The 15,844-nt window shown below is 35.2% G+C and overlaps 2 protein-coding genes across 2 annotated transcripts in view; one reads left to right on the forward strand and one right to left on the reverse strand.

Moving 5' to 3' along the window:
- LOC107712357 (serine/threonine-protein kinase N2-like) overlaps positions 1-11,895 on the reverse strand; it is a 23,899-nt gene extending 12,004 nt beyond the window's left edge. The window contains exons 1-5 of the mRNA XM_016517580.1: positions 11,550-11,895; positions 10,053-10,329; positions 9,107-9,261; positions 5,269-5,398; positions 3,739-3,900 (exon numbers count right to left, since the gene is read on the reverse strand). Of these exons, the coding sequence (XP_016373066.1) occupies positions 3,739-3,900; positions 5,269-5,398; positions 9,107-9,261; positions 10,053-10,329; positions 11,550-11,570 (745 nt within the window). The 5' untranslated portion in view covers positions 11,571-11,895. The remainder of the gene's footprint in view (positions 1-3,738; positions 3,901-5,268; positions 5,399-9,106; positions 9,262-10,052; positions 10,330-11,549) is intronic.
- A 1,071-nt stretch (positions 11,896-12,966) lies between these two features.
- Positions 12,967-15,747, forward strand: LOC107712359 (iron-sulfur cluster assembly scaffold protein IscU-like). Its single transcript, XM_016517583.1, has 4 exons — positions 12,967-13,121; positions 14,358-14,471; positions 15,330-15,440; positions 15,604-15,747. Exons 1-4 carry the CDS (start codon positions 13,026-13,028, stop codon positions 15,730-15,732), a joined length of 450 nt encoding a protein of 149 aa, XP_016373069.1. The 5' UTR covers positions 12,967-13,025; the 3' UTR covers positions 15,733-15,747.
- Positions 15,748-15,844: the final 97 nt, after the last annotated feature.

Consider the following 15,844-nt stretch of genomic DNA (forward strand, 5'->3'; position numbering starts at 1 on the left):
AGACTTTTGGGGCTGTTACCAAGCAAATGAAATTAGTATCAATAAAAGTCATCTTTGCAATGCAGAGGAAACACATAAATGATTTGGTTGAAAATAGCAAAAAAAGTTCTTTCGGTGTTCGGCCGAATAAATTGTACCGAATAATGACATTTTTGGTGACGCAATCAAACAGCAACCAACGTAGAGTGAGAGACGCGCACTCTTTATAATGCAGCAAACATGTCTGCAGTGTAGAAGCATTTAAAAGTGTCTGAGAAAGACGCAAAAATCATTACAAGCAACGACAGCGAGAGACTGTTTAGCACTGCATTTCATGTCTCCGATGAGAAGAGGAAGGGGTGGTTGTTGCTGGTTACTGTGATTGAAATCGCGAAATGGCCTTAAACAATTAGAAAATTAAACTGCATAATGTTGTGTTTTCTAATACAAGCACGAATTGCATGTATTTTGACAGCGCTGCACGAGCTCGTTAGCCAGGGTTCAAAGTCCAAAGCGCGAGGAAAATCTGCGCTGAAACAGCGTTACTGGTCAGTTGCTCAGTAACATTTTTATGAAATTTTGCAAGGCATGCATGTGACAATGTGATACGTGCGACAAACATCTTCAAAAATTCGCAATGAGAATCATTTATAAATCTTTTGTTGTCAACAAAAAGAAGCACTGAGGACTTCCTGCTGGTTTCCGCCCAAATAAAAGCTGAGAAAAAGCAAGAACTCCATCAACATTCAAAAATATTAGTATTGTAATTTTACTGTAGTTATGTAAAATAAAATAGTAAGACAATAATAATGACAATAATAATGACAACAGCTCTGTTAATGCATTTATGATAACATTCACACATAGTGTTCAAATTGGGATCTGTAATATTTTCTAATGTTTTAAAAGAAGTCTCTTCTGCTCAGCAAGGCTGCTTTTAATTGTACAGTAAAAATATAAAAACAGTAATATTGTGAAATATTATTACAATTTTAAATAACTGTAAAGCATCATTACTCCAGTCTTCAGTGTCACATGATTCTTCACAAATCATTCTAATATGCTGATTTGCTGTCCAGTTTTCCTTCTTTTTTTATCTTTAGACAATCACATGCCTGATTCAAGAAGGGGGTCTCAAAAATGGCCAATTTTTTATTTTACAAAAAATTGGCTAAATACATGGGGAAAAAACGAGAAAAACCGTGTTCGGTATTCGGCCTTTGGACCAGTGTTTCATTTTGTTCGGTTTCGGCCAAGAATTTTAATTTCGGTGCATCCCTAATTTACACACTACTGTTTAGTGCAAAACATGAATGCATTTAACCTGCAATTACAAATGCATAAATAATGTTTTGATATATTAAACATAAAATGTTGAATAAGTTGAATGTTATTTGAAATTATTTAAATAATAAAAAGAAACTTATTGGAGTGTTATACAATAAATATTACATTTGTAATCATGGTAATTTTTTGGAGGAAAAAAATGGCACTCTTTGTGTGATATTAATTAACTATATGAAATTATATAAATATATACATTTTCTGTCCCCATATCTTGAATTTTGTGATCGTCGTAAATGCATTTTATTAGACTCAATCATGCAGTGAAAGAACACGCTCTAAATGCGCACTCGCAATAGTCTAGACTTCACGTAATGTATGCGTGCGCTCTGTAGGGGTGTTTTGAATGTTTTTTGCAAAATACTTGATAATTTCAAATCGCACATCGTTAAAACAACAGTTACAATATTATTGCAGACGATATATATCGCACACCCCTAGGTTGAAGGCAACGTTGATGATACTTTCTACCCTCCACAGACAGTGTCTGAACTGCACATCATTTATGGAAAGTAACTGCACACCAGTGATGTGTTTTCATCACCTGCTGAAGGGTCTTGTGGTCAGAGACAAAGTTTGTTAATATGCTTTTAAAGTTCTTCAACAGCCCTTTAACAGGGTCTTCAGTCTCTCCAGGACTAACATTTTCTAATGTTTTAAAAGAAGTCTCTTCTGCTCAGCAAGGCTGCTTTTAATTGTACAGTAAAAATATAAAAACAGTAATATTGTGAAATATTATTACAATTTTAAATAACTGTAAAGCATCATTACTCCAGTCTTCAGTGTCACATGATTCTTCACAAATCATTCTAATATGCTGATTTGCTGTCCAGTTTTCCTTCTTTTTTTATCTTTAGACAATCACATGCCTGATTCAAGAAGGGGGTCTCAAAAATGGCCAATTTTTTATTTTACAAAAAATTGGCTAAATACATGGGGAAAAAACGAGAAAAACCGTGTTCGGTATTCGGCCTTTGGACCAGTGTTTCATTTTGTTCGGTTTCGGCCAAGAATTTTAATTTCGGTGCATCCCTAATTTACACACTACTGTTTAGTGCAAAACATGAATGCATTTAACCTGCAATTACAAATGCATAAATAATGTTTTGATATATTAAACATAAAATGTTGAATAAGTTGAATGTTATTTGAAATTATTTAAATAATAAAAAGAAACTTATTGGAGTGTTATACAATAAATATTACATTTGTAATCATGGTAATTTTTTGGAGGAAAAAAATGGCACTCTTTGTGTGATATTAATTAACTATATGAAATTATATAAATATATACATTTTCTGTCCCCATATCTTGAATTTTGTGATCGTCGTAAATGCATTTTATTAGACTCAATCATGCAGTGAAAGAACACGCTCTAAATGCGCACTCGCAATAGTCTAGACTTCACGTAATGTATGCGTGCGCTCTGTAGGGGTGTTTTGAATGTTTTTTGCAAAATACTTGATAATTTCAAATCGCACATCGTTAAAACAACAGTTACAATATTATTGCAGACGATATATATCGCACACCCCTAGGTTGAAGGCAACGTTGATGATACTTTCTACCCTCCACAGACAGTGTCTGAACTGCACATCATTTATGGAAAGTAACTGCACACCAGTGATGTGTTTTCATCACCTGCTGAAGGGTCTTGTGGTCAGAGACAAAGTTTGTTAATATGCTTTTAAAGTTCTTCAACAGCCCTTTAACAGGGTCTTCAGTCTCTCCAGGACTAACACTAATTTACAAAATGTGGCATCAGAACTTAGAGATGCACTGATTGCAATTTTCTAGGCCGATTCCGATTTCCGATTTTTTTGTTAGTGTGATCTGCCGATACCGATTTTTGCCGATTCCGAATTTCTTTCTAAGAACTATAATTGACAGCATATACAAACAAAAATCTACTTTTCTTCAATGCAAAGTTTTATTTTCATTAAAAAAAACACAAGTAAAAAGTCAGTAATAAAATAAGAACAAATAAAAAAAATGGCAAACAACAGCACAAATAAATGCAATAGAATAAAGAGAGCTATGAAACTAAGTTTTTCAGGTTAAGTAAGTTTTTATTCAGGTAAAAAATACTACAGAACTTTAGTAAGATTAATGCTTACCAGAGCAGAAATGGATTTTCTTTGTCTTTTGTTCTTTGATTAACATGACATGAAAGCCAATGGACTCCAATGGTGTTTGGTTCCCAAATTTCTTCAAAATTTCTATTTATGTTCCACAGAAGAAAAAGTCAGACAGGTTTGGAACCACACAAGGGTGAGAAAATGACCATTTTCATTTTTGGATGGAGCATTCCTTTCACAGTAGAGCAGTCTGTAGCTTCCAGACAGTCAATCCATTCAGAATGCGTCATGCATGGCTGTTTGTTTCTGAAAAGCCTTTACATCAAAGACCAATACATGCACTTACCTCGGCTAGAGCACGTCGGTCCTGCACTTTGCGTACACCAAGCTGCTTGACCACATTTTTGGCACCTTCTGCCACAGCTGCCTCAATCCTCAGATGGTGCCTGAGCTCTTCCACCCGCAGCTCAAGTGGACTAATTGTTTCAGAGGGGCGACCTGCACAAAAACCCGCATTTAGCAAAAACAAAAACACCATCCCATCTGTCTTTTACCTGGTGATTGATTACATAACCAGCGGCTTCCAAAAAAACAAAAAAAATCCAGGCATCAATCTGTTTTATGATTCATAGAATAAAAAGTAGATCCATAGTACTTTTAAGAGTAATTTAATAAATTTCACAAAATAAATGTTTATTGTTTTTATAAATATTTAAGCACTTGATTTAAAAGGAAATTAACAATTGTCCATATAAAAAATAAAAAAAAAGAGCAAAAAACATTGTTAAAGCAATCTAATTGGATCAGTTTCATGCAACACTTAAATCAACACTGGAATCGAGTGTCACAACAGAGCAACACTGCAAGAGCCCAATATTGCTATGCTTACATTGAAGAAGACAGAATCAATTAAAATGGGAACCAGAGAATTGTGTCATGTCATGCCACTTCTAATGCATCTGGTGAATACTACTGCATGACAAAGCGTTCAAATAAAAAGGAACTAAAACAAACCACACCCAAATTCAAAACTGAAAGGTTACCCCAATGCAAAGCTGATATTATATAAATAAGTCCTCATTAATAAATTTCACAAAATAAATGTTTATTGTTTTTATAAATATTTAAGCACTTGATTTAAAAAAAATTTAACAATTGTCCATATAAAAAAAAAAAAAAGAGCAAAAAACATTGTTAAAGCAATCTAATTGGATCAGTTTCATGCAACACTTAAATCAACACTGGAATCGAGTGTCACAACAGAGCAACACTGCAAGAGCCCAATATTGCTATGCTTACATTGAAGAAGACAGAATCAATTAAAATGGGAACCAGAGAATTGTGTCATGTCATGCCACTTCTAATGCATCTGGTGAATACTACTGCATGACAAAGCGTTCAAATAAAAAGGAACTAAAACAAACCACACCCAAATTCAAAACTGAAAGGTTACCCCAATGCAAAGCTGATATTATATAAATAAGTCCTCAGAAAAATAGATCTAATTCTTTCAAAGCAACTTCTCTAATAAATTGGGTGATGATGTTGCATTGCTGATGTCAAAGCTTAGAAGATTGGGCTCAGCACACAATATGTAAGACAATAACTTTTTAGTTGTCTTGGAAACCTATGCCCTTTTTGATTATTATTTTGAGAATTTGGTATGAAAGTTTAAAGGGCAATGTCATTTTAGGAATAACACCTGATCATTTTTCAAGGAACTTTCAACTTTGGAAAACTTTTAGTGAAGTTTCTATAAGTGGCAATGTTCTATGAGAAATAAATCAATTGTTATAAAAAAAAATCTGTAATTGTCATGATTTCCTACATGTTTTCTTTACTAATTAAAATGAGTTGTTTGTTTACCCTCTGGCTGTGTGGTCTCCCGCTCTCCCTCTCTGGCCTGGGTGACTTTGACAATCTGCATGCGGAGCAGCTCAATTTTCGTCTTGCTATCCTGCAGCATCTGCTGGGCTCTGGACAACATCTTCCGATCCTGGGGAGTGACAACAGAAGCGATAGAGAGATACTGAGATTGAACATTTTGCATTTGCATTAGAACAAACAGTGAAGAAACTGTCAGAGGAAAGAACAAAGAGTCGGGGACTAAAAAGAAAAGTGGGAAAAATTTAAAGATTTAAACAGTGGTGGAACTTTCGTTTTTATAAAGTGATGTTTTTTTTCTAAAGTGCTGTTTGATGATGTTCCCATATATTTTGACCAGTAAAATTTCAAGATTTTCCCCATGATGCATTTTTGGAATATTATCATAATAATAAAAAAATTATAGAGATTTCTGAGGCAATTTTCCCATTTCTGTCAAGTACTAATTCTCAGAATTAATAATTTGGTTACACTTTAGTATAGGGACCAATTCTCACTATTAACTAGTAACTTATTAGCATACCAATTATTAACATATTGGCTGTTTATTATTCTGCATGACCAAATTCTACATCCCTAATCATACCCAATACCTAAACTTAACAACTACCTTACTAACTATTAATAAGCAGCAAATTAGGAATTTGAGGCAAAAGTTGTAGTTAATGGTTTATTAATAGTAAGAATTGGACCTTAAAATGAAATGTAACCAATAATTTAAACTATTAACTTACCAATATTATTGAAAAACATTAATATACTAATATTTCAAAAAACACAGTATAGCTGATAAATATATCTGTAGGTTTCTAGCCAATTAAATACTTTAAAGCAGACTATATTTACTAAAGAAATTTCAATTACTTTTCCAGCTTTTAAAATTCTATGATATTTCAAAGGAATGTGTTTTCTATGACCATGGAAACCCTGTAATATACAGAGACAACTACAGTATAAGACATTCATGTCCCAAAAAAGGTGAACACTTGAGGTGCTATCAAAACACTGTTCTGTTAGTTCAAACATCCCAACCAGCCTGATAAAGAAACAAAAGGGGAGTGTTTTAAAAATCGGAGAGTCATTTTTGCAGTTTCATTTTATGACATTATTAGCCCAGAAAATCATACACTACAGCTCTAAGCTAAGCTGAGCCTAGATGAGAAATTCCCACAAAGACCAACAGGTCAAAAGTGCAACGGTCTTCATTAAACACTTCTCTTTCTCATTATGAGAAACAGTCAGGTGTACCACACACCCAAACACTGACTGTGCAATTTTCTCCCTAGAGCTTTAGAGTCATAGTAGCGCAAGAAAGCTATATATCCCGAAACACAGCAACTACATTTTGCAAATCCAGGTGGATGCTGCACACTGGTGGTGGATGAGGAGATACCCCCTGACAATGTAAAGCGCTTTGAGTGCCTAGAAAAGCGCTATATAACTGTAATTAATTATAAAAAAAATTAAATGAAAGAGACATACTAAAATGATTGCAATGTCCCATGGAGCCCCAATGTAAACAATGCTGCAACAAGAAACGTGACCTTTTCTGAAACCTGCATAAAAGACCCATTCAGGAAGTAAAGGAAAAGGGAAACCATACTGTCCATAGTGCTCTCCCCCTCTCAATGCAGCTCAAGAGGTCATCTGTCATGTTTTGTGAACTTTCAGATGGCTGTATGACATCCCCTTGCTCCTCCTTGACCCCCATCAGATGTTCCCTCCTGTATTTATCTCTCCGTCCTCAAAACTGTTCATGTCAGTTTATGCCATACAGCAGACATTGAGGCCAGCATCCAAGAAGCCACCCCAGTCTTTCTTCTTATTGTTCTACTGTCCTTGCGTCCCAATCGCTTGCTCGCTCACTACTCCCCTCCCTTTTTCACATTTGTTCTTTTTGCCTCTTTCTTATGGAAGCATATAGGTAGCGAAATTCTATTTAAAATGCAATATGCAAAATGGCAATGCAATATTCAAAATGGCATTGTATTTCTGTATTTAAATTTACATTTTCCATTACCCATACGTGCAAAGTTTGGTGCAAAAGTAAAATGAAAATTAAATTATATAATTTACATTTGCCATTTCCAACAGTAGTCTTAATATGGATGCGCAGAACGTCTTTACGAGCACATCAAACAGAAGACTTTTCAGACGCGCACTCCACGGCTATGGAAGCATATAGGTAGCGAAATTCAATTTAAAATGCAATATGCAAAATGGCAATGCAATATTCAAAATGGCATTGTATTTCTGTATTTAAATTTACATTTTCCATTACCCATACGTGCAAAGTTTGGTGCAAAAGTAAAATGAAAATTAAATTATATAATTTACATTTGCCATTTCCAACAGTAGTCTTAATATGTAAATTGCATGCAAATTTTAACGCTTTATAAGTTGCGAAATTAAAATGAAAATGTATAACACAAATTGATTTGATATGTGTAACATGTTCAAGCAGAAATGGTAGCAAAATGATCATTTAAATGCTATTTGTCCTAAATGCATTTAGACTAACAGTTAGAACACTTAGGATTGCATTTTCATCATGACGCCGTGGGATATTTGTAGCAAAATTCAATTTGAAAATGCATTCCGAGCTGACCACGCCCACCCTCCGTCAATCATTGCTTCAAGGCAGGGATTGGCGGAAGTATGAAGGTAGAATGACGAAGATAAGATTTGCATACACAGGGTAAGAGTTGTGGAAGTGGAGAGTCAGCGAGAGGCTCATTTGATTGGCTACAAGAAGAAGGTGGACCCGCCCTCCCCCTCACGCTTGCAAAACTCAGTTATCGTGCCAAAATTGTAAGCGCAGAGAAAAGAAAGATTTCGGGAACTTTTTGCCCCACATACACAACAAGCTTTTTCAATTTATTACTCAGAATGACTTATTAGCCTACAACACCTTTAAATACTTATTCAGGGAAGTACAGCAGGATGCAGGAAATGGTTGAGTATTATTTTAGGTAATGTGCATGCAATTTACATATTAAGACTACTGTTGGAAATGGCAAATGTAAATTATATAATTAAATTTTCATTTTCCTTTTGCACGTATGGGTAATGGAAAATGTAAATTTAAATACAGAAATACAATGCCATTTTGAATATTGCGTTGCCATTTTGCATATTGCATTTTAAATTGAATTTCGCTACCTATATGCTTCCATACTTTCTCTCTCTCTCTCACGCTGTTTACAGATCTCCTTCCAAAGGAGTCAGCCACCTCTAACTGCTGCTGCTGCCGTGCCCTGCCTGGCTGGCCCAAACCCGAATGCTTCGGCATTGATTGGAGCGAAGTCACATGGGCTGCTGCTGTCGCCAGGCCCAATACAGGAGAACCCGAATCAGTACCAGCAAGCTCTTCCTCTTCAGACTCAAAGGGATGATGTTTTAGAGCACGTCTGTGAGTGTCTTAGTGTGTGTGTGTGTGTGTGTGAGAGATCAAGGCTCTGTACTCAAGCTGCCTGAATCCAGCACAGACATAAATCACAGAGCTGTCAGCACACAGTGTTCTCAGGCAGACGCTGCAGCATTATCGCAGCCCTGTCTGATAGAAACACACAGGCTCAAATATACTCACGGCTAGCTAGAGGTCATGGGACCATCGCTCTAAAAGGGTTATAAAGGATGGAAGGGCAGAGGGGGAGGGGGAGGGACCTCCTTTGTGTGCGTGTTATCACATTTCATAGCCTTCATAGCAGCGACCCAAACCGATTTAAATACACACAGAGTAGTGGAGGATGAGTTAATCATCTAGTAATCATCAAGCTGCACAGAAAAAAGAAAAAAAAAGGAGGAGGGATATCCTCACCTTGACAGAACTGTTGGCGTAAGTCTGAATGATGTTCTCGGCTCCTTGTTTCACTTTGAGCTCCATGGTAAGTTGTTTTTTCAAAGTACGGACACGGCTGCCTAAGGGTGATGTGATCTCTTCCCAATGGCACGGATCTGGAGAGGTGGCATCATCTGAGAACACAATTATAAAGAATATTTATATAGAAATGTGAAGCGGTTCTATTAGCCTTTTCTGATATTTCTGAAATTTCTTCAAAGGGGCTTACAGATTAGAGGGCTCAGTTTAAAGAAACTCCGTCTACACTACTATTCAGAAGTTTGGGGTCAGACTTTTTTGTTTTTTAAAGAAATAATAATAATAATAATAATAACAATACTTTTGTTAAGTAAGAACACATTAGATCAAACATGAATTTAAATACATTTATAATTTTACAAAAGACTTTTATTTCAAATAAATACTGTTCTTTTGAACTTTTTATATATCAAAGAATCCTGAAAAAAAAAAATCACGGTTTCCGTGCAGCACAACATATAAAGCAGCAGACCTGTTCTCAACACTGAACAGGATTGCAAAGAGGTGGAACATTTTCAAACATTTCTGCAAATTCCTGAAATTTTCCTTTTTTTCCCCACAGGAATATATCACATTTTAGAAAAAGTTATTTTACATTGTAATAATATTATAAAATATTATGTTTTTTCTAAATTTCTGATTGTTTTGGCTATATCAAATAAATGCAGCCTTGGTGAGCATACGAGACTACTTTCAAAAACATTGAAAATACTGTACCAACCACAAAATTTTAAACATTAGTGTATTAAAAATAAAGATGAAATTACACTTTAATATCAATTATCAAAATTGATATATTATATCAATATCAATTATCAAATTATTACATAAATGATCAAAACTCATTATATCATGTCAAAAAACGATCACACCTTCCTGCTCTCACCTGTAATAGTATCTTTCTGTGTGGCCATAGCACGTGCATTCAGCTCCTGGAGCTCCCAGTGGAGCTGCTCCAGCTTTCGGCTGGAGGCTCTAAGCTGACCGTCCACATCAGCAGCATTCTTGCGGTTGGTCACCGCCCGCCGCAGCCGCTCAGCCGCCTCTTTGATCTTCAGTTCCCGCTGGATCTCCTGCCGGAGAAGGGCGATCGCATCCTCTACACGCTGCTGGAACTCAGGGTCCATGAGGTCCCCTTCAGCCAGACCCCGCAGACAGCTGCTCTGTTGTGTTCAAGTGACATCGAAAAAGTACAAAAATCAACATGCTTCAAGTTTTTGTTCGTTTACAGCAGCCTTTTTGATAAAACGTTGACATCTGCCGTTCAAGTAAGGTAAGGAACCTGTATAAATTGATTTTTTCTGTTGAATGTTACGTTCAAAAAATGAAAGAAATTCATACAGGTTTGGAACAACTTGAGGGTGAGTAAATGATGACAATTTCCATTTTGGGGTAAACTATTCCTTAAAGTAAAAAGATCATTTCATTATACTAAGCAAATAACCCATTAAGTGTGACCACTGATACTGATAAAGTGGACTTGCAATGAGCAGGATGAAAAAAGGGTCACTGATATGAGCTGAAAGTGAATAGCAAGCAACTGGAGCAGTTACATCATAAACGCATATGTACATATCTCAGAGATGAGGCTTTAAATACTTGCAGACACTTGCACATTTTCACATTTCAGGCGTTGGAAAAAGCTAAATGAAAGGATTTTCTGAACAAGCCATTCATAATTTGCTACATAGAGGGCAGTGTTTCACACATTCTGACTTCTTATGACACGATAAGAAAAGATAAGAAACTAAAATCAATATAATTAATTTGCATATACATAAATAAATGATGTAGTTCCCATTATTCTGATTAATATTTAAGATCAGTATTTAACTTGTTGTCAACTGGTGTTGGACGAATACATTCATCGGGACCTAACAGCAAAGCAGGAAAAACAGGCATTTCGAAAATAGACTATCATTAACCACTGTCATAACATGACTCTTCCAACTACTTTAAATCACAAAAGCTTTAAGTCACTCGTTTTTTCATACACATAACTTCAGTTACATTTAAGCCTCTGGTGAGGGACAGAAGAGGAAGCTGAAGTTCTGTCAAACCCGTTCAACCTGAAAATGTTTAGTGATATTTAATTGTTTGAACAAAGCTCGAAAACTGCCATATAAACAACATAACATAAGGAGGCAGGTGTAATGCGATAAAACACCGCATTTGTCTAATTGTTTTCTATATTTCACATTTTTATTTTTGAATAGTTTCGCTATTACTAAAGAAAATTGCTTGAATGAAAAACTTTTGAGCTAACTTACACAGGACTCAGGACTCACAGTGAGACGTAACTTAAACATGAGCGTTTGAACGTTAACGATCTGACTGCTTTATTTTATATCAGTAAGTTAAAAATATCTTATTTATTTCTTACCTGAAGCGTCACACCCGACATCGTGAAATAATGTCCGATACACACAAGACAGTGATGCTCGGACTAACGTTAACCGAATCTTCTCTCGAGTTTACGGCTCTGGCTCACGCGGCGCCTGATTGAGAGACACTAGAAACCATATCCAAACTAAGTTCCAACTGAATCTGAGATCTCAGACAAAAAGACATTCAAAAGGGAATAAAAAGTTGTGTGCTGTTGGGTGCTGGAAGAAGATACAGGTGGCAGACTGTCAGCTGGGAGGCTAGACGGCTCTCGAATTACCGGTAGTTTTTTTTTTTTATGGAAGTTGCTTTGCCTTTCCCATTTCCTGAGGTTTGAAAAATCTTCGCCGCCTCCCTTTTCAACGATTGGCTGACAGCGCTGTCAGTCACAGGCGCTGCAATGATGTCATTTGGCATAGAGACCAATAGTACACACTTCTATTCGTTTTGATAAAGAAATAGACATTGAAGAGTTGAGAGAATGCATTAACTTATTAAAGAATAACAAATCTCCAGGCAACGACGGGCTAACTGGAGAATTTTATAGGACTTTTTCTAAAGAACTTTCACCTCTCTTATTGTTAGTATCTGCAGAAGCTATACAAAATGGTGAATTGCCTGTTTCATTAAAACAAGGAATTATAACACTGATTCCCAAACCTAATAAATCTCTTAGAACAAACAAAAAACAAAAAAGCACTGAAAACATGTAATGCTCTGAAAGCATTGAACTTTATGTAATTTTCTTCCCTTTTTTTTCTTTTTTTTCTCTGGCAGCTAATAATGTTAATTTGATCATGTGAATATGTAATACCTCATGTGCTTGTGGCATTGAATTAATAAAGCATAAAAAAAAACAATAATAAAAAAAACAAAAAACACTTCTATTCGTTTTTTTTCCCTGTTCTTTTTGTTTGTTTGTTTCTACTTTATTTTTTATTATTGTTTATCATTTTTATGTTAATGGTTGTATTATTCTATGTGTACTATTCTTGATTTTTGAGCATTAATAAAAAAAAAACACTTCTATTAGTACTACTATTAATAATAATAATAATCGATAGGCATTTGCCGTTATATACACAATAAATGCACAAGAGAAGTTGCAAAGTTTCAACAGTCAGAAAAGGCATAGGATAAAAGTGAAACAAAAACAACAATCTGCTGTTCTACAAAACAAGAATGTTTGAGTTAATCATTTTCTACATTTCTAAATCCTTATATGGTCTTTGTCATTTTTAAAATGAAAAAAGTATAAAATGTTCAACTTATACTTTTCAACAATAAAGGATATTCAATAATAATAACAACACATGTATATAAAGTATAGATAAATAATAAAGGTATAAAACTAATTTGTTCATAAAATTTGCTCTCCACTTGTCTCACATCTCGCGATGGTTGATGAAATCTACGAGACTAAACGGCGTATAAATCCGCTATTTGAGTTTTCAAGAGCGTCATTTCAGATATCATGGCGGCTTCGCTTGCGAAGAAATGCGCATCACCGGCAATTCTCAAAACTCTTTCAGCTCCTCAGTTGAGGATGCAATGTGGGTATCACAAAAAGGTAAGCTAGTATGACTCGTTCAGTTTGCTAGTAAAGTTTTTCGCTTTGACCTTATGTATTTGAGGTGTTTTCCTGCATGTTTGACACTCTTCGTGATACATAATGACAGTTATTGGCACTGTAATACCACTAACATGTGACAGCAAGTTTCGCATTTTTTAGTTCTCATTCAGATTTAATTCTTTAAGTTGATGTCGTTTGAGATCACATTTAGTACAAGCTGAAGAATTAAGAATGAACTAAATTGTTTCTTTGTATGAGTCCATGTTTTATCTATAAGACAACATTTTGAAATGTAAATTCTTCATTTTTAGTAATTTGTATTATGGCAACATGAATATACATCTAACTAGGTCAAAATGGGGGGGGCATTGGAGCCCGTGATCGTTTATTTGTCTTCTATAACAATGAACTGAACCGACACATGATCCTGACTTTGTGAGCCAAATAACTCAACTGGCCCCTCCCTTATTAAACGTTAATATTTGTATTTTAAAGGTTGTGGATCATTATGAGAACCCAAGAAATGTTGGTTCTTTGGATAAAAATGCCAAGAATGTGGGCACAGGGTTGGTTGGTGCCCCTGCTTGTGGAGATGCTTTTGTGACAAGCAAAAAGGGAAACAAAATAAACAATTGTGCCCTTAAATAAAATAGTGTAAATAATATTTAAGCAGATGAATCTCACAGGATCTTAATTCTCTGTACGATGACTGAATTCTCAGATTGGATTGAGTGCTTACACAGGATGAGTCTGCATATTTTAGATTATTCTGTTTATTGTTTATTTGACGGGGACAATACAGAATATAATATTTGTAGCACTTGTCCCTGGTTAGTATTTTACTATGGACCCAAAACTATAATAACCTACAAACAATATGTAATTTATGCCAAAGTAATTCAATAAATAAAAAAACACCAATTGGGTAACCCCTAAAACAATGGTCACAAGACTAATTCTGTTTAATTTTTCCATTTGTTTCATAGCTGTATTTGTATTTTTTCATAACTCTTTATCTGACAAAATTAAACAATCATTTGATCTCTACATTGTATCGCAAATGATAAATGCAGAGATTTTGTCTAACTAGGTCAAAATGGGGGGGATTGGAGCCCGTGATCGTTTATTTGTCTTCTATAACAATGAACTGAACCGACACACGATCCTGACTTTGTGAGCCAAATAACTCAACTGGCCCCTCCCTTATTAAACGTTAATATTTGTATTTTAAAGGTTGTGGATCATTATGAGAACCCAAGAAATGTTGGTTCTTTGGATAAAAATGCCAAGAATGTGGGCACAGGGTTGGTTGGTGCCCCTGCTTGTGGAGATGTGATGAAACTGCAGGTAATCCTCTCTTGCATAATAATAGGTTTAATGACTTCTTTACTGTTCTTCCTAAATTGTCATTTTTTCCGAATGGGTGCAGTATGTTCACTACTGTAGGTTTATTAACTGTCATTTTATAGCACAGGTGTTTGATGACAAGCATGTTTGCTTTTGTGACAAGCAAAAAGGGAAACAAAATAAACAATTGTGCCCTTAAATAAAATAGTGTAAATAATATTTAAGCAGATGAAATAGTGTAAATAATATTTAAGCCGATGAATCTCACAGGATCTTAATTCTCTGTACGATGACTGAATTCTCAGATTGGATTGAGTGCTTACACAGGATGAGTCTGCATATTTTAGATTATTCTGTTTATTGTTTATTTGACGGGGACAATACAGAATATAATACTTGCAGCACTTGTCCCTGCTTAGGCTTTTACTAGGGACCCAATAAATGCAATAACCTACAAACAATATATAGTTTATAACGAAGTAATTCAATAATGATTTAAAAAAAACATTCAACGAATCACCAGTTGTATAATGGTCACAAGACTGCTTCTGTTTAAGCCATTTTTTCATAGCTCTATTGCATTTTTTTCATATGAGCTCTTTATCTCGTTTAATTTTTCCATTTGTTTCATAGCTGTATTTGTATTTTTTCATAAATCTTTATCTGACAAAATTAAACAATCATTTGATCTCTACATTGTATCGCAAATGATAAATGCAGAGATTTTGTTTATAGTATATTCATTATAGCCACAGTCTGTGTTTGAGTCACAATGCTGATGATGGAAGCTATCACCACCCTTCACGCTGTGCTTGTATATTTGATGAACTGAAGTGTATGTTTGTTTTTCCCACCTAGATCGAGGTGGATGAGGCTGGGAAGATTGTAGATGCCAAGTTTAAAACCTTTGGCTGTGGCTCTGCTATTGCTTCAAGTTCCTTGGCCACTGAGTGGGTGAAAGGCAAATCTGTAAGCAAAAATGGTCACATTTGCTGGTTCTATTGCTTTGGTGCAAATGTTTGTCCTCCTTTTTTCTTTTTTTTTAATCTGCATTGTGACAAAGTTTGATTGTAACTTGGCGTTTTTGTCCTAATAAAACTATTAAACCTAAAAATTCTCAATCAACGTACAGATTGATGAAGCCCTCAAGATAAAAAACACTGAGATTGCTAAGGAGCTTAGCCTTCCACCAGTCTGGTGCTTCACGACCAAAAGGGGTTTCAGGTCTGTTCTGATTGGGTCGTGGGGAGCAGGGAAATAACAGTGCTAAATAGGGCTGGGTAAAAAAATATAGATTTCTCTATATTAATCGATTCTCATTTTTACTCAACAATATCGATTCTTAAATCCCAAGAATCGATTATTCTAGCCTG

This window comes from Sinocyclocheilus rhinocerous, unplaced genomic scaffold (genome assembly GCF_001515625.1).
Source record: "Sinocyclocheilus rhinocerous isolate Xijiao unplaced genomic scaffold, SAMN03320098_v1.1 scaffold298, whole genome shotgun sequence".
NCBI classification, from domain to species: domain Eukaryota; kingdom Metazoa; phylum Chordata; class Actinopteri; order Cypriniformes; family Cyprinidae; genus Sinocyclocheilus; species Sinocyclocheilus rhinocerous.

What these genes read in the sequence shown, in the direction of transcription:
- LOC107712359 (XM_016517583.1), top strand. Translation starts at nt 13,026, where the DNA reads ATGGCGGCTTCGCTTGCGAAGAAATGCGCATCACCGGCAATTCTCAAA. An exon ending in GAGATGTGATGAAACTGCAG is followed by an intron (nt 14,472 to 15,329) that starts GTAATCCTCTCT and finishes TTTCCCACCTAG; the next exon opens with ATCGAGGTGGATGAGGCTGG. An exon ending in AGTGGGTGAAAGGCAAATCT is followed by an intron (nt 15,441 to 15,603) that starts GTAAGCAAAAAT and finishes ATCAACGTACAG; the next exon opens with ATTGATGAAGCCCTCAAGAT.